Below are 22,725 nucleotides of genomic sequence, written 5' to 3'. Positions count from 1 at the left end.
TAAGCGGAATGTTGGTGCATTTAATGTTGTTTCAGAGGTTCTGAGAGTGTCCTCACTTCTTTTCATTTTTTCTTCTGTTCCATGGCAGTGATTTCCACCCATGTGTCTTTCGCTCACTTATTTGTTCTTCTGCTTCATTTATTGTGCTGTTGATTCCTTGTAGTGTATTTTTCATTTCAGTTATTGTATTGTTCAACTGTTTGTTGTTTATATTTTCTAGCTCTTTATATTTTCTTGTATCTTGTTGATCGGTGCCCTCATTCTTTCTCTGATATCATGGATCATCTTTACTATCATTATTCTGAGTTCTTTTTTAGGTAGATTGCCTATCTCCACTCTGCGTTAATTGTTCTTCTGGGGTTTTATCTAGTTCCTTTGTCTGGAACATATTTCTCTGTCATCTTACTTTGTCTAACTTTCTGTGATTGCAGTTTCCATTTCACAAACTGAGGGACTGTAGTTGCTCTTGCTTCTGGTGTCTGCCTCTTGCTGGATGTGTCTGGCCTAAGAGGTTTGTGCAGGCTTCCCAGTGGGAGGGCTGTGTCAAGGTGTGTGTTTAGAGGTGGCTGTACATTCAGGACAACTTTAGGCAGCATGTCTACTGATGGATGGGGCTCCCACCATTTGGGAGGTGTTCTCATGGCATTCCCACCTTGTTGGTTGTTTGTCATGAGGTGTTCCAGCACTGGGGCCTGTTGGCTGTTGGGTGGGGCCCTGTCTCAGTGCGAACATGGCAGCCTCAAGGAGAGCTCACATTGGTGAATCTTCCCCAGTATCTCTGCCATTAGTATCCTTGACCCTACAGTGAGCCACAGCCCCACCTCCCCAGAAGACCCTGCAGGACCCTCAGGTAGGCCTGGCCCAGGCTCCCATGGAGTCAGTACCCTACCCTGGCGTGCAGTGCCTTTGAAATCTTATGTGTGCCCTCCAAGAGTGGAGTCTCTGTTTCACCCAGTCCTGTGGAGCTCCTGTACTCAAGCTCTTCAAAGTCAGAGGCTCTGGGGCCTCCTCCTCCTCCTGATGCCAGACCTCCGGGTTCAGGAACCTCAAGTGAGGCTCAGAACTCTCCCTCCTGTGGAAATACCTCTGTGGTTTAATGATTTCATTATTGCCCACCCAGTGGCAGGGGATTCGATCATATTGGCAAAGCACCCCCTCCTACCATCTTGCTGTGTCTTCTTTTTCATCTTTGAGTGTAGAATATCTCTCTTGATAGGTTTCAGTCTTTTTTGTCAATGGCTCTTCAGTTGTTGGTTGTAATTTTGGTGTTTCATGGGAGGACTCAAGCCCAAGTCCTTCTAGTCTGCTATCTTGTCTCCTCCCCTCAGATATCAAATAATAGTCATCTTAATGGATGTGACTTTTTAAAATCAAGAATTAGACAGCATTTAACAACCTGTTTAAATGTATAACGCCTCATCCTTCAGACAGATACATACAACATACAAACTATACTTCACTGAAAAAAAATCAAGGAAAATTGTGGATTTCCTCCATTCTCTTTTTTAGCCTTTTTTTTGCTCTTGTAATTTGCAGTAGTTGAAGATGAAAATTAAATGAAAGTTGGGCTTTTAAAAGAGGAATATTGAAACTATATATATATTATATTATATATATATAAAATTTTAAAGTATGGAAAATATAACTCTTCCCATCTTTTCTATGGTGTCAAAGACAACAGAAACCACTGTTAAAACTCTACCAGATAAGGGTGAAGAGATCTGCGGATATTTCTTGAATCCTTCTTTAATGTCATCAGAATGTACACCTACAGTCTTGAAAAAGAAAACAGAAGACATAAGCGACCTCCCTTCTGAGAGTCAAAGAAGCATACCGCTTGCTGTGACCGATGCGTTAGAGCATATTATGGAACAGCTCAATGTTTTGACACAGGTGGGTTGGCATGTTTCGCGCTTAGAGGTAAGATGTACAAAATCCTGGTTACAGCAGGCTACAGAACTAGCAGAGCAGGGGTATGTTTTCTTTCTTAGCAAGTTCAAAGGTGGTAGTTAACAGAGCAACACATGCTCTGCTGAGATGCTCTAGATCTTGTGGAGGCAAGGTCTGAGCCCATGCGTATGTAAACGTGTGCATACACACACTGTACTATATCTGGTATCCGAGGACCAGAAGGGAGGGGAGGAGACAGTAAAGAACCATTGTGGTACTTCATGCTATAAATTTGATTCTGGACAGTAATGTTTTGCCCTAAGAATTTTCTGATGTGATGTATTCAGATTTGGATATTATCAAAGAAATATTTAAGGCCAAAAGAAAAAATGTATTGGGATTAATCATTTCAGTTAGAATGAAACATTGGCAGTGCTTTTAGTTTTCACTCTGAGGATAATTCCCTCTGTCCAATGTATAACTTCCCTCATTCCAAAGCTTCTTACAGGACACACTGTTCTGGAAACGAGGTTTTTGCATTCCCCTTTTAGAATATTACCCAGTCTTTTTTTTTTTTTCATTGATGCTAAATTTTAATTCATTTTTTACTGCACAGGATGACTTTCAGCATTCATTTTTTTCTTACCAGACTGTATACATTCTTTCATTAAATTTCCTTATATAGTCATGCTTGTAATGAATAATTAATTTTACAGTGAAAAGGAAAGAAGTAATGACATAATCCCTTTTAATTACATTTAAGCAATTTTTTTTTAATTTATTTTTTTATTGAAGGATAATTGCTTTACAGAATGCCAGTTTACCTTTGCAAAGAAGGAATACCATGAATCTTAACATACAAAGGTCTTCCAACTCTTGGCCAGGAAATTTAGATGTCATTTAATGGAAGCAGTGTATTAAAATGGATACATCAAAGGTTGTCCTTCCAGCTCTCCTTGGTGTTTCTTTTGAATAAGTCTTATCATTCTTTGATAAATAGGATGAGGATAGTAAATGTTTGTCAGAGCAGACGCTGTCCCAGGTTATACAGAAAGAAACTATGACGTGAACTGGAGATGTCGATTACTTTCCCAGAATAAATATTTCAAGTTGAAATAGCTCTTGCACAGAGGTTATCTAATTCTTGTTTTTAACCCTGGCTGTACATTATAATCGCCCAGGCAACTAAGAATCGTCCAGATGTCCAGTTCTCATCTCCAGAGAATTCAAGGCCTTGGCATGGGTCTTTTAACGTTCCCTTCTGGGTTTAGAGCCAGTAATTAAAATTTTTACCCTTTATATAACATCTCCAAACCTTGGAGTTAAGGGACATGGATATGGGTCATGACAGGTTGTGGGAACAAGTCTTGTGAGACCTTGGAGTCATAAGATTTGTTCATGAAAATCATAGGAAAATCACCAATGTTTTCTTTGCAGCTTTGTGCTGGAGGTGACTTTGTGTTTATCAGACGTCTTTCGCCTTTAAAAGGCAGTTTTCCTCTCAACTTCCTGCCAGCTTTCGCTTTGACGGGCCTGGTTTCCCAGGGCCCTGGCTCCTCACTTGTGCTGTCACATTGAGTGGAGGTCCTCTTGAGGGTCTTTCCATCCTCTGCTCTATCAGCTTCGTGACCCTTTTCGCCTTTTTCCCTGATTCAAGGTTAAATGGACCACTTTAAACTTTATTGAAAGTCTCTACTTTTTTAACTTTGAAGGACTGACTTCCCTTCAAATACGAAAGAAGTGAAAAGCAGGCACAGCACACTTGCAAAATGGGAACAGTGCGAATCTGTGGGCAAATAGCAAGTGAAATAAACGCATTCTGATTCACTTCAATTACAGCTGACTGAATATCTCCTAACCCTGTGGCAATGTTTATAATTCAGTACAGATTGTATTGGGTTGGCCAAAACGTTCGGGCTTTTCTGTAAGTTGTAAGATGTTACAGAAAAACGAGCATTTGGGCCAACCCAACAATATCACTTTCTCATTATAATTTTTAAGAAGTAGGTAACTGGAGTTAACCAGTGTTATAGGTGTTGATAATATATGTATCAAAAGCTTTTGCTTTTTGTATTGTGATAATGTATGTAAATATCAGGCAAAATGCTTGGTGCATAGTAGGCACCCAAGAAATATTAGAAAGTATTATGAGCATTGCTGTTAATTTCGATCATATTAACTGCAGTATTGTGCTGGAGGTGACTTTGTGTTTATCAGACGTCTCTTGCCTTTAAAAGGCAGTTTTTCTCTCAACCTCATGCCAGCTTTAGTTTTGATTGGCCTGTTTCTCAGGCCAATCATAACGAGTCATGATCTATAGTGTGGAATATGAGAGAAAAAAAAACTATTAGATAATAGGGAAAAAAAAAGAACAACTGATTACTGTCAGAAACTGGTAGGGAATCAATTCATTATCTTGAAACTTACTGACTAAAATAACCATGCATTTATGCTGCTTTTCCTGTATGAACTGTACTTCCAGGTAACCAAATAATATATGAGAAGTATATTTTATAAATCATCCCAACTAATAAATGGAAATAGAATGTCATTGCCCTCTAAAGAAAGAATAGACTTACTGAGGAATCTAACCTGAGTCTTATCAAGCCTTTGAATCCCGATTCCAATTTATATAACATACAGAACAGATTTAACTGTTTTATCTGTAAAAGAACAGATTTAACTGTACCTGGAGCACATGGTCCCTAAAATCCAGTCTGATAGGGAATCTACAGGCCAGATGGCCTGAGCCTGTAAATAGACAAGTTATAAAGAAAATAAAGCAAGGAAGTGGGGAATCTGCAGATTAAATGGGTAAGATAAAGTTGTAGTTTCTAGAGATGCATACTTGAAAGATAAAACCATAAAAACATGCAGATTATTATTATAGTGGTCAGGATAGTGGCTGTTACAGGGGAAGGTGCATGTAAGGCACTAGTTCATGACCTGGTGCTGGTCACAAGGGTGTTTTTCTCATGAGAATTCATTGACACTTTTTAGGTGCAATTTCCTGAATCTAGTTTATAGTGAAGTTAAAAAAAAAAAAACCTGAAGTAAAGTAATTGCTAATCACAATTTAAAAGTAGTCTTGTGTGTGTGTGTGTATAGTCATATACTCACTCACTAGCCGAAGGAGTTAGAATAGCTAAGATTTATAAAGTCCTGTCATGCCAGGCACTAGCTTAAGCATTTTACATGCCTTGTTTCATTCAGTCTTCTACCAACTCTGTGAGGTGCTGTTGTCATCTTCTGGGTGCAGAAATGAGTGGCAGTCATTATATTTTCAAGGTAAGCTAGGTATCCAGCTGTCTATGGTAATAGAGACATGGCCCATCATGGATTGATTGTGGCAGAATGACCAGTGATGCCATTTAAGTAGTAGTGGGGCATGCGGCATTCCGTCCCACCTCCCACATTCCACATTACCTGGGACACTGTTTAACGTGCCTCATGTGGTCTCTTCTCTGGCATCAAAGCGTTAGAAGATCAGACTTTAGAATTGTCCATAGAGGTTTGATCATTTACTCCTTTTTCCTTAAATGCTTCCTCCTTTTCCCTTTTCCTCAAACGGCTTGGCAGTGCTTTGCCCTGTGGTGGGGTGCAGAAACGGAGCAAGTTCTGGAGCTCATTTATGAGCCAACCTCCTGGCAAAAGGGTAGGCATTACAGTTCTGAAAAAGATCAGTGCAGAGATTATCACCATCATCCTCACCACCAGGTCACCAGGCACTGATGACTTTGTCCTCCTTTTTTGCAGACTGTTTCAATCTTGGAGCAGCGACTGACTTTGACAGAGGATAAGCTGAAAGACTGCCTTGAAAATCAGCAAAAGCTTTTCAATGTGATCCAACAGAAAATTTGAACAGAAAAGTATGAGCAGAAGCATGAGAAATAAACACATGTACTCAGGAAGGTAGTATCAGATGCTTCATGCAACGCAACCATGTGCTAATTGTCATGGCATTTCTTAAAAGGATGAGCAACAGAACAAAAGGCAGAAAAGGCATAATTAAGGACCAGTTTAAACATACCAATCAATGTCTAGGACTAATTCAAATCATTACTATTTATGGTTCCAATAATAAAGTGATAAGCATTCAAGTGGCTCTGTATTTCCCCCTATATCATTTTGTAAATGTCAGTTTTCGTTAATAGTTCAAATCTTGCCAGGAAAATAACCAAATCTTTGGATTTCATTGTTATTTCAAATTGACCATGTTCAGGCAATTCCTTCAGCAATTAGTGTACTTATTTAGTGAACAGTACCCTTAGGGTGAAATAATTCACTTACCTCTAAAATGGCATTTTATATGCAGAGAATGAATTAATGATCTGACTTGTATTTCTCAGTTAAGCAAACTTACTCTTTCTTACCTATGCCATTTGATGAAAAGATGATCTCACAAACTCTCAAACCACAGAATTTCCACAGCAAGAATACACATATTTTAATTAGCAACAGCACATACAGGACATATGGCAGGGATTTGGATTTAATTTATGTCATACACTGCTTATTCTTTGACCAACCTTGAAGAAAATGAAGAGTTAGAAATATGTGAAGTGCACCTATCTTCTTCCATAGATGAAGGCACGGAATGCTTTCGGTTGTATCAGTTTATGAAGATTAAATTAGTGCAGAATCCTCAAAACCCAGAATGATGCAACAGCAATACTTAAAAATACACACACAGGTGTGTTCAGATGCTTCAGGAATGTTTAGGGTGATTTTGGTATCTGGATATAAGGACTTTAAAAGAACATTTGCATCATTGTCGACCTCTTTCTTTTAATTGTGATTTGAAACAAAATGAAAATGAGTAAAACATTCTAAAGGATCTTGGTTATAATTTAAGAATTTTATCTTAAACAAGAGATTAAATTGGAAAAAAAAAATTTAGCTTGCATTTCTGTTAACCTATATCAAAAACAGAAGGTGGAAGAAGACAGTCCACATTTATGATGCCTGCAGGCATACCACGGGGAAAAGACTATGTTTTGGAAAAGAAAAAAGTCCTATTTATGTACGGGTCTATGCTGAGAAATATCTCAAAGTGATTTCAATTGTATTTATGAGGTGGTTTTGTTTTATCATCTCGTGTGTTTTAAGTGCCTTTTTATACAATACTAAGTAGGAACTTCTAGACAGTTTCAAGAGTTTGTAAGACTAAGTGGCATTGTATTTTTATAACCTCATTGAGAAGACTAAGAAATGAAATGTCATACCAATTTTTGTTTACTTTTTTATTCTTCAAACAATAAAGATATTTTACCTTTAAAAAAAGTTGTTTCTTTTTAAATGATTAAAATCTAGAAATAATACTAAATTTCTTATCTAGCTCACTTAACTTTAACCTTCATAACAACCTCCTCGAGAACTTGTCAAAACAGTTCCGGTGCTTTTCCCTGGGTTTATGATTCACTAGGTCTGGTCTGGCAGGGCCCAATAATTTGCATCTCTAACAGGCTCACAGGGGATTTGATGCTATTGGCCTCAGGCCGACAGTTTAGAAACTATTGACCAACTACAGCCACTTCCTGCAATATGGTGTTGCCACATACTTTTATAGTCATAGACCTTTATTATAAGTGATATAAAAACAATGATGACAGAAGTTTAAAAGCCTTAAAACTTTTTCAGGAGGGATATTTTGTAACCCTCCTTCCCTCCCCTACACCTTTGTTTATGCTTTTGAGGATTCTTTCCTTCGGATTCCAGCCTCTCATTTGTCCTAGTTGCCTATTCGCTGCAGGAGCAACATCTCCACTTGGAAGACCTGGCAGGCCATCTCTGAATGTGCCCAAAGCCAGTCCCTACTGTACCCTCAACCACCAGCCAGCTCCTTTCTCCCCTAGTCTCCCGACCTCCAGCTCTCCTTCAAGGCACTCAGGTTGGAGTTATCCTTGAATCCTTGATCCTACACTCCACTCCCATTCCTCCAGCAAATCTTATGAGAACATAGGAAAGACCTGATCATTTCTCACCCCTCCATCAGCCACCAAAACAGGCCACCATTGTCTCTTCCCTGAATGACTGCGGTACCTCTTAACTGTCTCCACTGTCACCTTTGCACAGCAGGCCAGAGTGGTTCTTGAAAAGCCCGAGTTCAAACATGTGGCTCTTTCGGCTCCAAACCCTTCAGGGCCTCCCATCTTGGAGTAAAAGCCTAAGGCTTGACAGTGGTGATGTGCTCCCCACCCCTTCATCTTAGACCTCCCCTTCCCCTTGGGGGCCACACTTACTCACTGTCTTTGGTCACAGTGGCTTCTTTGCTTCCCTTTGTAGAAGCAAAAGGGCTCCCACCTGAGAGCACTGGCCTTGCCATTTCCTCTGCCTGGAGCCCTGTCGCCAGGTGTCCCTCATAACATTCCAGCCTGGCTCACATGTTGCCTTTTCAGAGGTGCCCTTCCTAATCATCCTATGTGAAATAGTAACCCTCCATTCACTCCCTGCCTAGCCCTGGTACAACAAGATTGCAACACTGCCCCAGTTCTGCCTCTTCCACTGTGAACTGACCTTCTCAAAAAGTAAGCACTGTCATCTTTAGACTCCCAAACTAGCAGAGTTCATAGGAGGAGCTCAACAGATAGGTATCCAAAAAAATTCTCAAACTAAAAGTTGAGAATATTTTATTCAGTGCACTTACTGAGGACTTAAGCCCGAGATACAGCCCATCAGATAACTCTAAGGGACTTTTTCTAAAGAGGTAAGACAGGAGCAAGGATAAATAGAAGTTTTGCAAATAAAACAACATAACAAAACAAATACAAACTAGGTAGTCAGAACATTAAAAGATTACTGTTGAAGAAAACCAGTTATCTCAAGCTAATGAATTTTAGCACTTTTCTATGTACAAGAAGATGCAACAGTCTGGGCTTATTGAAATTATTCCTTTGATATGCATCTTCACTATCTAGTACCAGTATCCTGTTTTTCTCCATTCTGAATTCAGGGTGCCCAGTTGAGGATGGGTGTAGTGACCACAACATTCTCTGTTTACTGAAATGCTAGCAACAGCATTTAATGATCAATTTTGTCTCTCAGCACTAGGAAGTTTCACTCCTAGATTGGCTGAATTCTGTGTGATAGCTATTCAGTCTGCACAGACATACTTTGAAATCTCATAGCTTCACTGTAACAGTTATGAATCCAGTGTTATAATATACTTAGATATAAACTTAAAAAGTAAGTTTATAAACAATAAAAACTTACAGTATAAACTTGTGTGCTGTGTGCTGAGTCGCTTCAGTCGTGTCTGACTCTTTGTGACCCCGTGTAGCCCACCAGGCTCCTCTGTGGGATTCTCCTGGCAAGAATACTGGAGTGGGTTGCCAGGCCCTCCTCCAGGGGATCTTCCCAACCCAGGGATCAAAACTGTGTCTCCGGCATCTCCTGCACTGCAGACAGATTCTTTACTGCTGAGCCACCGGTGAAGCCCATAAACAGTATAAACAGTTTATAAATAATAGCTGGAATAGTTAAATTTGCTTGCCCAGAGGACTAGGGCTTTACTCCTTTTGGAAAAGACATAAGATTTTTACTTGCCCTTGATAAACCCTGAAGGAGGCTTATGAATTCAATTCTAGGCAAAGGAGCCCTTCCAACTGTTGGAGTTTTTAAAGATTATTTTCCACTTTTTCTCTCCTTGTTGTCAGGTTCTATCTGATTAATTAGGCTCAGTCTCAGGTCATTGTGGGCTATAGCTAAGTTTCTGATTTGTAGAGATTTGCAAGAGAAAGATAGGCTTCCCTAGTGGCTCAGATGGTAAAGAATCAGCCCGCAATGTGGGAGACCTGGGTTCGATCCCTGGGTTAGGAAGATCTGGAGGAGGGCATGGCAAGTTCCAGTATTCTTGCCTGGGGAGAGAAAGATAGTTGCTTTTAATTCTCCAAAGAACCAGTGTGCCTCCCAAGTGATACTAAAAGATTGATTTTGCCCAGCTATATTTTCTTTAACTTGATCTTTTAATATAAGTGAGAAGATTTTCCAACTAAACTGAAACTCAAGGGTTCTATGTTCTAGAATTTTAGGGTTAATTTATCAAGCCTTCGGAAGCTTGCACAAGGCATTCAACAAAGGCCCTCTTTAGGAGTGCAAGGCTAGACCCAGAGTAAAGTTTCTTTTTTTTTTTTAAGTTAGCCCCTAAATATTAGCTCCCAGTTTTTACTTTATATTGCACAGTTTCAGGTAACCCCATCGGTTTCCTTTAGTATGTTAATTAGTGTATTTCCTGAGGGACAGATTCATATGCCCTGCCTTATAATACCAAGCAAGGGAAGCATTCTGGAGAAGGGCATGGCAACCCAGTCCAGTATTTGTGCCTGGAGAATCCCCATGGGCAGAGGAGCCTAGTGGGCTACAGTCCCTGGGGTCACAGAGAGTCAGACACGACTGACTAAGCACAACACAGGGAAGCATTCCCCAGCAAGACCAAGTGTTTTTTTGACAACATACTTAGGCAAACCAGATTCCATAAAACCTACTTAAATACCAATTTTTATAAAATTTCATCTCAGTTCTACCAACTTTTACACCTTTAGCTTTTAGTCTCCATTGCTGTTGTTCAGCCGCTAAGTCGTGTCTGACTCTTTTATGACCCTGTGGATTGAGTCCACAAGGCTCCTCTGCCCACGGGATTTCCTAGGCAAGAATACTGGAGTGCCATTTCCTGCTCCAGGGAATCTTCCTGAACCAGGAATTGAACCTTTGTCTCCTAATTGGCAGGAAGATTCTTTACTGCTGAACCACCAGGGAAGCCCGTTTTACATTAGGACAGAATGAAAAGCCTTGATTTTACAAGGAGTCCTGGAAGCTTTCTTTTCATCTCTGACCATTCATCTGTTTTTGTATAAAAGGTTCTGGGGCTCCAAGTGAGGGGTTGAGCCAAGAGACTCAGGCCCTTTTATCAATCTTTTAACTTGATTTTGACTAGTCCTAACTGTTGCACCAAGTAATTATTCATCAAGTATCTCACTGTAATTTTCTCCCAAACTTTGATCTGGGATAAATAGAGCAAATTTGGTGGGGTGTTTTAATGTCGGGAAACAGAAAGGAGGGTCTCTTTGGCCCATCTAACATTTGAAAATACTTTCAAAGCACTTATCTAACAGAGGAATCCTATCTAAACTAGGCATAAAACAATTGAAGCCCAACAATATAAAAACAAAAACCCGGGACTTCCCTGGTGGTCCAGTGGTTGAGAATCTGCCTGCCAATGCAGGGGACGTGGGTTTGATCCCTGGTCCGGGAAGATCCCACATGCCTCGGAGCAATGAAGCCCCTGCACCACAGCTACTGAGCCTGAGCTTTAGAGCCCGTGCTCTGCAACGAGAGAAGCCGCCGCAAGAAGAAGCCCACACACCACAACTGAAGAGTAGCCCCTGCTCGCTGCAACTAGAGGAAGACCGTGCAGCCAAAAAGACCCAGTAAAACAAAAAATAAAGAAAGAAACCAACTGAAAACACCAAAGATAAATTCAGGCTCAGTAAGCATATAACAGGATCTTCAACATCATAGGTCACTAGAGAGTTGCAAATTAAAACAAGGAGAGATGACTACCCACCTATTAGGATGACTAAAATGCAAGCACTGAGAACACCAGAGCTGATAACCATGTGAAGCAACAGGAGCTCCGTGATAAGAATGCAGAATGGTGCAGCCACTTGGCAAGACAGTTTGACAGTTTCTTACAAAAATAAACATACAAATTACCATGCAGTCCAACAATCAGTTATCTTTGGTTGTTTAAATAGATTGAAAATGTGCTCACACAGTAACCTGCACATGAATGATTATAGCATCTTTATTCATAATTGCCAAAACTTGGAAACCAACAAGATGTCTTTCAGTGATGATTTGTTTAATAAAACTGTGATCCATCCAGACAATGGAATATTATTCACTGTTAAAAAGAAATGAGCTATCCAGTCGTAAAAAGATATGGAGGAATCTTAAATGTATATCACTAAGTGGAAGATAACCATCTGAAAAGGCCTCTAAGTTGTTTGCAATTCTGGTATTAATTTTTTAAGTGCAAGAAATATTGAAAATAGCATCATATACTATAATGGAAACATATAAGCATAAGGTTCTAGACACTTAAGCACCTGAACAGAAACCATTTCTACCATGTAGCTTTCATAACTGATTCAAAAGACTTCTGGGAGATGAGGACGGAGGAAAAAAGGGGAGAAAGGATGAGACAGAAATGCGCAGATGCTAAGAACATGTTAAACACTGGAAAGCCAAAGTGGAATAAGCCCGCTCAAGTGATACATGTTCTTCTTACTCTCACAGAGGCAGGCAAACTTGATATCATTATTCACTCAACACACGATTTCCTGGTAAAATACACAGTCAGCAAGAATGCTAAAGGCAGGACCACTCACGTGCTGGATGCCTTTTGGTACCTTTACCAGATCAATCCCTGGAGAGTAAAGGGCTGTGGTGTCAGGAAGGCCAAGACAAAATGAATATGCATGTTCCTGGTTTACAGTGAAGGGAATACACAGGGCGACCCACCTTTCTGCATCTAGGGTCTGTCAGGACCCTAGAAGGACCTGTAGGGAAAGGCAGTCATGATTGAAGAGAAGGCTTCTTAGAAACGATGTGTCTTGTTCCACACATGCCTGTAAGAATCCAGTATGTCTCCATCTCATACTCAAATGCATTACTCTTCCAAGGCATGCTTCTCTGTGATACACATGGGTGGTGTCACCCAGCTGAACTCTGAAGTGGGAAATTTGAACCCAAAAGCACAAGTTACCATTCATGAACACATCGACCCCATTCCAAAACCTGTCATTTTACAGCAAGAATTAAAACAGTGTCTCCAACATGGATTCATAACTCAGTTCAGTTCAGTCACTCAGTCATATGCAACTCTGTGCGACCCCAGGGACTGTAGCACGCCAGGCTTCCCTGTCCATCACCATCTCCCAGAGTTTGCTCAGACTTATGTCCATAGACTTGGTGATGCCATCCAACCACCACATACTCCGTCATCCCCTTCTCCTCCTGCCTTCAATGTTTCCCAACATCAGGGTCTTTTCAAATGAGTCAGGTAGCCAAAGTATTAGAGCTTCAGCTTCAGCATCAGACCTTCCAATGAATAGTCAGGACTGATTTCTTTTAGGATTGACTGGTTGGATCTCCTTGCAGTCCAAGGGACTCTCAAGAGTCTTCTCCAGCACCACAGTTCAAGAGCATTAATTCTTCTGTGCTCAGCTTTCTTTATGGTCCAACTCTTACATCTATACATGACTACTGGAAAAACCATAACCTTGACTGGACAGACCTTTGTTGACAAAGTAATGTCTCTGCTTTTTAATATGCTATCTAAGTTGGTCATAACTTTCCTTCCAAGGAGTAACCGTCTTTTAATTTCATGGCTGCAATCACCATCTGCAGTGATTTTGGAACCCAAAAAAATAAAGTCTGACACTGTTTCCACTATTTCCCCATCTATTTCCCATGAAGTGATGGGATCAGATGCCATGATCTTAGTTTTCTGAATGTTGAGCTTTAAGCCAACTTTTTCACTCTCCTTTTTCACTTTCATCAAGAGGCTCTTTAATTCTTCTTCACTTTCTGCCATAAGGGTGGTGTCATCTGCATATCTGAGGTTATTGATATTTCTCCCGGCAATCTTGACTCCAGCTTGTGCTTCATACAGTCCAGCGTTTCTCATGATGTACTCTGCATATAAGTTAAATAAGCAGGGTGACAATATACAGCCTTGACGTACTCCTTTTCCTATTTGGAACCAGTCTGTTGTTCCATGTCCTGTTCTAACTGTTGCTTCCTGACCTGCATACAGGTTTCTCAAGAGGCAGGTCAGGCGGTCTGGTATTCCCATCTCTTTCAGTATTTTCTGCTGTTTATTGTGATCCACACAGTCAAAGGCTTTGGCATAGTCAATAAAGCAGAAATAGATGTTTTTTTGGAACTCTCTTGCTTTTTCGATGATCCAGCATATGTTGGCAATTTGACGTCCGGTTCCTCTGGGTTGGGAAGATCCCCTGGAGGAGAGCATGGCAACCCACTCCAGTATTCTTGCCTGGGAAATCCCATAGACAGAGGAGCCTGGCGAGCGACAATCTTTGGGGTCCTGAGAGTCAGATGTGACTAAACCACCACCACCACCACCATTCTGAAGGGGCTTGTTTCCGGATGCTTACAGTAACAAAATCTCAGGGTCCTTACTGTGGTCACCAAGAAGCTCAGTCCCCGATATCTAATCCTTAACAAGACAATCAGATATAGAAGGTCCTGGACACAGAAGACCAGAACAAAAGACAAATACCTGAACCGGGCCTCTCCCCCAGGCATGGAGAACCTCAGGAGCCAAGATCTTTCCTATTGCCTCCAAAATCCCACCAGTGTGACTTCCAACTACGATCTACTCAGGACTGTGGAACAAACCCAGCCAACATGCATGCTAAGTCACTTCAGTCCTGCCGGATCCTTTGCAACCCCATGGATTGTAGCCTGCCATGCTCATCTGTCCCTGAGTCTCCAGGCAAGAATACTGGGGTGGGTTGCCATGCTCTCCTCCAGGGGATCTTCCCAACCCAGGGATCAAACCAGTGTCTCTTCTGTCTCCTGAGTTGCAGGCAGATTCTGTACCACTAGCGCCATCTGGGACGCTCCATGGAACAACCTAGAGCCAGGTACATTTCCATAATGAGGTTACTCACCCAAAGGTGTCGTCCTATCCAAACCCCAAACCAAGCTCAGGTGATGGGCGGTACCTGGAGGATTCCGGGGTGGTGCTGGAAGAAAGGGACCCAAGGCCACGGGTCCTCATACACCGGCTCTCAGTGTCCCAGGGGGCCATGATCCTTGGGCAAAAGTCCCTCTGGGTTCCCTCCCGCTGGCTTCCAAACTGGTTACCAAATCAAGTTCGTCTTGCCAGATACACAGCCAGTCCAGATGCAGATGGTAGAACCTGAGGAGAGGGTTTCTTTGGAGAAAGCCAGGCGAGGAGACAGGACAGGCTTCAGATTTGCCTCAGAGAAGGCACTGATGCATCAGGATAAAGCGGCTAGGTGGGCTGGGGTGTGGGCTGCCTGAGGAGGGCGGGCAAAGGTAATTAGCAAAAGGTGCGGGGGAAGTGCCCTTCTGCGCAGGCTCCAGGTCCCTAAACATTCACAACAGACCAGCCGGCAAGGGGCACAGGCCGAGTGCAGGGGTCCGGGGTGGGGAGTTCTATTCAGTCTCACCTGCTGAGCCCCAACTAGACACAGCTGAGGCTCCAAGTTCCTGGAAAGTAATGCCTCTGGGAAACAACTCGTTGGTTAGGCTCTGTGCTGATTGGAGAACCCAAAGTCTTCACGACTTTAATTCCTGAGGGCAAGTAAAGTGGGTTTAACCCTTGGGTTCAGCCCCTCATCTTTGGATCATTCTTTCATCTGGAGGGAAAATGGCTAGGTCAGCTCTGGGTACTTCCTGCCGATAAGAGGTGGACTGGACAAGGGCTGGAGGAATGACCCTGGTTAGCGCTCCTTTGAGAATATTTTTGGATTACTGGTTTCAAATTGACCTTTGGATCTCAAGAAATAAATCCCACCTATGTGCCAGATGTCAGAGCAGCTGTAGGCCCAAGATCTGAATTTATAACATGTACCCTTGAGGGCACACAGAATGCCAGCCATGGTGAACACTTAGGATTTTTAGGGGGTGTATACTGTGATCAAGAGAGGTGTGTACATGATCAAGGGGGAAGCATGCATGTGACCCAAGATGGGGCACATGAACAAAAGGGGGTGTGCAGGTGAACAAGGGCGTGTGCATATGATCGAGGGGGGCCACCCACCTAATCAAGCAGATTGTGCACATGCACACAAGGCTTTGTAGGTGAGGCAGGGATTGGGGAAGCAGGTGATGTAGAAAGTCAAGAGAACAGTCATCTGAGTGGCCTGACCACAGTCCACCCCTACTCATACTCTGCATGACCCTTATGATCTTGGTGTGCCCCGGGATCAGGTATGTAGAGATGCCCTTCACCAAATACCACAAATGAAGTACAGACAACAGCAGCGAGAGTATCAAGAGTCCAACAGGTGGGTAGACTTTGGAGCCAGATGCTTTATTGGATCACCCTTTCATGTAAGTCCAAAGGGTGATAGCAGTACCTTGCTGTCAACCCAGCAATCAAGCCCATTTCTCAGTGAGGCCACTGTTGTTGTGCAGTCCACAAGCAGATTCCCTCTGTTCAGACTAAGGAAGAAACATAAAATGTTGAACAGGCACAGTACAGGGAAGATCATGACCGCTAGGCAAAACGCAAGCAGTAACAGCATTCTGAGATCATAGCACCCCTGCCTGTGACTTTCCCCCTGGTCTGCAGGACCATTCCGCCTGTCCATCATCCATCCCCACCACTGGTGCCCAGTACTGGGGAGGCAGATTAACAACAGCCCACAGGGTTCGTGTGATGGTGCCTTTCTCCAGTGGGGGGCCCAGATTAATTACCTTAGTGGTCTTAGGAGGGGCCAGGTAGAAGCCCCGGTGAAATCTGCAAGTCTGTCTCTAATTCTGTTCCCCACAGGGCAGCAAACTCGAACCACCGGGGACCTACCTTCCAGCCCTATCCTATAGTGTGTTCCCCTGGGGTAGATCCTGTGACAAGGGCAAAAGTGAGTTACTGTCCTGACCAGTAGTGGTCAACAGTTGAAATCAGGTTGTATTGACTAGTTGCCTCTGGGTTCACATGGCATAGGGTTAGAGATGACTGCTCCTGGGATGTTCAGTTATATAGTTCGTAGGGCTTAAGTTAGTCCCCACGTGGAGACAGCAGGTTTCCATCTCAACTGTTGTTTAAGTTATCCACTCATCCTTTCAATTAGCCCAGCAGGAATAAGGGTGTAGGGCAGGTGGAAAGGCCAGTGTATGTTGTTTTTGTCGGTCTGTTCCTAAACTTCGCAGCAAGTGGTGTTTTTGTGTGTTGCTCAAGGACTCGGGCAGGCTTTTTGGAAAGTCTTCCACCTGGTGGAAAGCATCCTAGACTGCACATAGCCGCTGTTGCATCTGCTTCATCACTCCGTGTTGTTGCTCTGCACCCTTCCACAGCTGGGACTAGAGGCCCAAGGGTATTCTTTTTATTTTGCTGTTGCCTCTGGCCCCTATCAAACCCTTCCAGGTAACTGACAACACCCAATTCACAAGCCTGTTCCTGAATTAATATCCCTAAAGCCTGTGTCTATAATTGTCCAGGGGTGGTGGGTAGGGGTATCCCTGTATTTTGTAGATAATCCAGGTCCTTGCATTTATCTGTATTCACCAGCCATCCTCAAGCAGTCAGGAGCACGGGGCTGTTACTGTAACCTGGAAAGAGACTGAGGTTAGCAGGAATATCAATACAATGGAAGAGAAAGACTTCTCTCATGGTACTGAGGTATCACTGGGCCTCACATGCTAGTGGATAGATGGTTCGAGGTTACCCCCTCAACTATCAGGTCCCAGATACCAGGGGATGGCTACCCTGGGGTTACCTCCACAACTTCCCATTCCCTGTCCTTACTTGCCGACATCATGCACTCATAGGAGTGTCTGTGGCTCAGCAGTTGTTGGGCTGCACCCTGCCTGCCTGCAAACCTTGTACTTGCCCAGCATGGAGACTAAAGAAAGAGTCCACAGACAGCCACAGAGACATCAGTGACTTATTGGACAGGGGAGCTTACACATCCAAAGCAAGGGGTCCTGGAGCAGTCAGGACATGACAGCAATCTTCGCTACCCAGGGCAGAAGGAGGCTACCATTTATAGGGGGAATGATTCCCCCTTATTGGCTTATCAGTTACCAGGGAAACCAGCAGCTGAGCCACATCCCCCACAGCCCCCTCACTTTAACCAGCATCAGGAAGGCTGATGTTTCCTTTTAATAAACTAGTGGGTGGAGACCTTCTGGCCTAACGATTAGAACAAGTAGTAGCTAGGGCAGAGGAAAGACGTTCATGTGCATGGGGTGTAGGGGAGGCAGAGACTGATGGAACAGGGGGTGTACAGAGAGCAAGGGAACAGCCATCTTGAGTATCCTGGCCATACAACAGGATTGGAAGATAAACCGTCTGCACCTGGGTGGAAATATTTGGCTGCTAAGGAAAAAATTTAAATATTTGGAGGTTACTGACAAATAATTGTGCTCAACTCATGAGCAAATTTAATGATAAAAACAGATAGGTCTGCAGTAGATATTTTAGTGGAATTACATCAATATTGGAGAAGGCAATGGCAACCTACTCCAGTGTTCTTGCCTGGAAAATCCCAGGGACGGCAGCGCCTGGTGGGCTGCTGTCCATGGGGTCGCACAGAGTCAGACACAACTAAAGCGACTTAGTAGCAGCAGCAGTAGCAGCAGCAGCAGCAGCACACCAATATACTATATGCTTCATTTTCCCTGATGGCTTATACAACATGCTGCCTTAGCAAGTCACAAGATTTTAGACTTCATGCACCAGAGGATTTATGAATGTACATTGAATCTAGGAACACAGCGTAATTGCCAGGTTGTTCTCTATAAGCCCCAACTGTGACTCAGCCAGATAACACAATGGTAGCCTGGCCTTGCTAGGAAAATAGGCCAATGGCTTGCCAAGAGGCAGAGGTTAATGGGGGTGGAAAGGGTGTGTATAACTACTTTTTTGTTTGCAAAGTCCATCAGTTGCATTTTCTTTAGGGCCAAATCTCAAGTATGTTTCTATTAATATTAAAAATAAAGCCTCTGATTTGAAATTCTTCTCATAATAAGGTAGATTTCACAACCAAAAGCAGTAGGAGAAATAACTCAATCACCTTAAACTTCTAAGTTTATAAAGTACATGAATAGAAAAAAATTGGCAGAAATACAATGTATAATATAATTAGGAATATCAACAGTTCATAAGTAGAATTTAGTTAATCCACATGACACAGTGATACAAAATTAATACAGCAGATTTAACGTATATGTGAAAAACTATATGGAAAAATAACCAAGTTTGCTTTTTTGGCCAAGTGTATTTTATACAAATATTGACCACATACTGTAACACATAAGTAAGTCACAACTCTGTATTCCATATATCCAGAGAGTAAATCATAAAATCAGATTTACTAATCAGAATATGGAAAAGAAAACTTAACTGAATAATATTCAGGCCAGACAGTAAACTCCCAAATGTAGTGAAGAGTATTTTTAAATGCAAGTAGATATACGATATGTCAAATTAGATGAGATATAGCCAAAATAGTGAAAGTATGAACCAAGCGTCTTCCTAAAAATGCAAAGAGTGATCATAATAAGTAAAAGGAAAATATAACAAAGTTACATAAGGAAATGTGAAAAACGTAGTTGGTACTTTGAAAATGTTGAGGTTAATCATTAACCAAAAGAGAATAAAACTTGTTTTACTTCAAAAGTAATTAATAAAAACACAGTTACTTTAGGGCTTCAAGAGTAATTAATAAAAACACGGTTACTTCACAGTTACTTTAAAATTTGTTCATTCAGGCTACCACTACTGAACATTTTTAAAATAAATGTCAGGCATCAATCAGAATGTAAAATTTTGCGAAATCTATTAGAAACATGATATATGTTGTTTATTTCAAGGTTTTTTCAGTGGCTCTTGAATAACAGCTGAGTATGTACTTTTTATCTAGCTTTGTGTTGACAGGAGATGGATATGTCAGGCTGGCATTAGTAGCTGCTTTGACAAAATCCTTTTCTTTTACTGTCATACCCTAATCCTTCTGCAGACTCCGGGTTTGGAATAAGTGTGATGAGGAGCAATCTGTAGAGTAGCACACCGGCCTTCTGTGAACAGGAAACTCTTCACTTGCATGTCGTTCTTTGAACAGAAGCTTCTACGGTCTGTCATTAAGAAAAGTAATCATCTGTCTTAGTCTTCTACCTCTGTTCCTTTCAGTGACTCAAAACCAGGACATGGCAGGATGAGAATAACACCTATTCATTTCGTGTGTGTGTGTTTAAAATTTTATTCTAAGTTATCTTTTTTTTTTTGAATGCTGTTCCATTTCCTTTTATTTTTTTATTGGAATCAACTTGCTTTGCAATGTTATTTTAGTTTCTGCTGTGGTGGTGGTTTAGTCACTAAGTTGTGTCCGACTCTTCTGCAAGCACATAGACTGTAGCCCACCAGACTCCTCTGACCATGGGATTCTCCAGGCAAGAATACTGGAGTGAGTTGCCGTTTTCTTCTCCAAGGGCTCTTCCTGACCCAGGGATCGAACTCAGGTCTTGTGCATTACAGGCGGATTCTTTACCGACTGAGCTGCCACGGAAGCCCCCGTTTCTGCTGTACAACAACGAGAATCAGCCATATTTCAAAATGATTTCATGTTAGTAAAATAAAATGGGTAAAAATTTTTGAAAAGAAAAAGTAAAAAAAAAAAAAAATGGCGTGTATCACATTCAGATGAAACACCTCTCTGCCTTACTCAAAAAACCAAGACTGTCCAAGATATTGGTGAGGCCAGATCAGAGGATGAGAAGCCTCACTGAGGCAAGGGATTGTGATCCTCTCCGCTGGATATACAGAGGGAACCTTCCAAGATCGGGGCAAAGAGCTGCTTGTTGAATTGACTTCAGGATATTTTTGCATCTCATAATGCTAATGAAACACTATAGCTACCTTAGGTTGCTTCCTCAGCTTAATCCCCAAAGGAAATCCCTCTGATTTTCAGAGATAAAAAGTTGGTAGAACAAAGAAAGTCAGGGGAAGCACAGGGGCCTTTTGCTATAGAATTTCACTGAAGCCTTTCCAAGCCCCGAGGAGAGAACCCAAGGGCTATACCGTTTATTCCTACACCTGGATTAAATATCAAGGTCTGTGAGAAGATGAATCATTTAGAAACTCGACGTTCTTGTAGGGAGCTGTTGCTTTTTTAGAACTCTAATAACAACTGTGGCGAAGGCAGAAATCACATAGAAAGCTCAAAGTTGTCAAATCCTCTTTCTGCCCTGCTCTCAGCTAGTGAGAGTCTAAATCACGGACCGGGAAGGCCTGCAGTGACTGGTGACGTTGATCATTCATTGTCTCTCTGAAAAGGAGAGATTAAAGATGCAACATCAGTGTGAGAAGAGAACAAACTGCTTGCGGTGGCGGTTCTTCCTCAAGGGAACTCCTGCCTAAGACTTTCATCATTTTTCATTTTCATTTTGTCCTTACACTGAATGATTGAGACAAAAGACGCAGGACTTGATTTTGAACCACAAAAAATCATGAACATGAAACACATATGAAAGGAGTCATGGGCTAGCAGGGTCCTGACTCAGATGTTTCCCGTACAGCACACATGTATTCAAAAGAGCACATCAAAGCTCAGCTCCTACCCCGGGGTGTTTCGGAAACAGCAGTGGGAAGTAATTATCAATTACCATCAGTGTAAAACACTAGAGATGATAAAATCATAGACTCTACTTATTCACCATTAATATAAACATTCGATATTTTAGATGGGTTGTAATAACCCAGTCGCAGTGTAGCCAAAATGACTTATAAGCAGCTCTTCCTACCACTCCTCTGTGATATACCTGTACATCTTTTTATCTCGTGTTGCTCAAGTTGGCTACTAGTTTAGCCTGAGTTGCAGACTGCACTTAGCAGACATGTGTCGTTTGGCTTCTAAAATATTTTGTTTTTTAAATCAGGTGGCCATGTTTTGTTGTTGTTCAGCCGCTAAGTCGTGTCTGACTTTGCGACCCCATGGGCTGCAGCATGCCTGGCTTCCCTGACCTTCACTATCCCCTGGATTTTGCCCAGATTCATGTCCATTGAGTCAGTGATGTCATCCAACCATCTCATTCTCTGCCGCCCCCTTCTCCTTTTGCCTTCAATCTTTCCCAGCATCAAGGTCTTTTCCAATGACTCTGCAGCTTCAGCTTCAGCATCAGACCTTCAGCATCAGCCCATGTTTAAAAAGTGAATAACTTCACATTGAAATGCAGGTTTCTGACTTCTACTGAAAAATAAGAAGAACTGGTATTATATTAACGTCATGTAGTACATATTATGTATTACATCTTACATTATTATGTATCAGGCATTCAGCTCATTTGGCGGTTACCTCCAGTTCACCGGTCTGCTTGTCTTTGTGGTCCTGACCTTCTGTGTTGAATCAGCATCTCGACAACGTGCTTCTGTGTCTCAAAGGTCTAGCTCTCATGATCTTGAAGACTTGGAAATGCGGGAACTAAGGACACCCAGTTCTCTATTTTGAGGAAACAGGAATACAGTGATGGGTTAGTACCAGGGCCCGGACCACAAGTATGGTCTCTTCACTCCTGAGCCAGCCCTCTTTCCACTGTCCCATGTTGCTTCCTTTGGCTTCTATAATATTTTATTTCAAAATGATAGCTGTATTTCAAAAACCATCGAGCTTTAAAATAACCATGTTAAATTAAAAAAAAGGAAAAAAAATGCACACTGTACAGTATGATTAGAGCAGGGTTAAAATAGTACATTGAAAAACGACTTTGGGCAATGGTATTGGGAAATTTTTTTCCCACAAGGTTTCTTAATAATTATGTATTAACTTTTAAAATAAAATAAAGCTCTATTTTTTTAATATTCTAAACACAACGAAGCAGATGCTTTCCCTGGTCATGACCATCCACCTCCCTTGCCGGAAACTCACTTCCTTGCTTCTCTATAGCTCACATTGGCCTGGTGCCTCCACCCTGACTAATGAGATGGGAGGGGAAGTCTGCTGGTGGTTCCATTATTTTCAAAACTTTCCGTCTTGAACACAGTTATGTGAAAATGCCAAACAGAATGCTGGAGGCAGAATTACAGATTCTAACCTTGAGTGGAAAACAAAAAAGCACAGACCT

General features: G+C 42.0%; 1 protein-coding gene across 42 annotated transcripts in view; it reads left to right on the top strand.

Annotated features, from left to right (window-relative positions):
- POC1B (POC1 centriolar protein B) overlaps nt 1-22,725 on the top strand; it is a 168,040-nt gene that overhangs the window by 90,176 nt on the left and 55,139 nt on the right. For 23 of the 42 annotated variants that reach the window (XR_014083100.1, XR_014083113.1, XR_014083111.1 and 20 more), the window contains 2 exons: nt 1,675-1,893; nt 5,647-7,173. The exons of 2 other annotated variants lie outside the window; for them this stretch is intronic. Coding sequence is in view for 25 of the 40 variants with exons in the window: in XM_081594131.1 (XP_081450257.1) it covers nt 1,675-1,893; nt 5,647-5,751 (324 nt within the window). In the remaining 15 variants the exon portion in view is untranslated. Of the gene's footprint in view, nt 1-1,674; nt 1,894-5,103; nt 5,179-5,646; nt 7,174-22,725 lie in introns of those variants that run through there. 17 more of the 42 variants (XR_014083117.1, XM_081594103.1, XM_081594112.1 and 14 more) reach the window with 5 other exon arrangements.

The sequence above is a fragment of the Giraffa tippelskirchi genome, chromosome 4 (assembly GCF_054371585.1).
Source record: "Giraffa tippelskirchi isolate mGirTip1 chromosome 4, T2T-mGirTip1v1.2.pri, whole genome shotgun sequence".
NCBI classification, from domain to species: Eukaryota; Metazoa; Chordata; class Mammalia; order Artiodactyla; family Giraffidae; genus Giraffa; species Giraffa tippelskirchi.
Note: the sequence above shows the minus strand (reverse complement) of the source record. Positions and strands in the feature narration are given on the sequence as shown.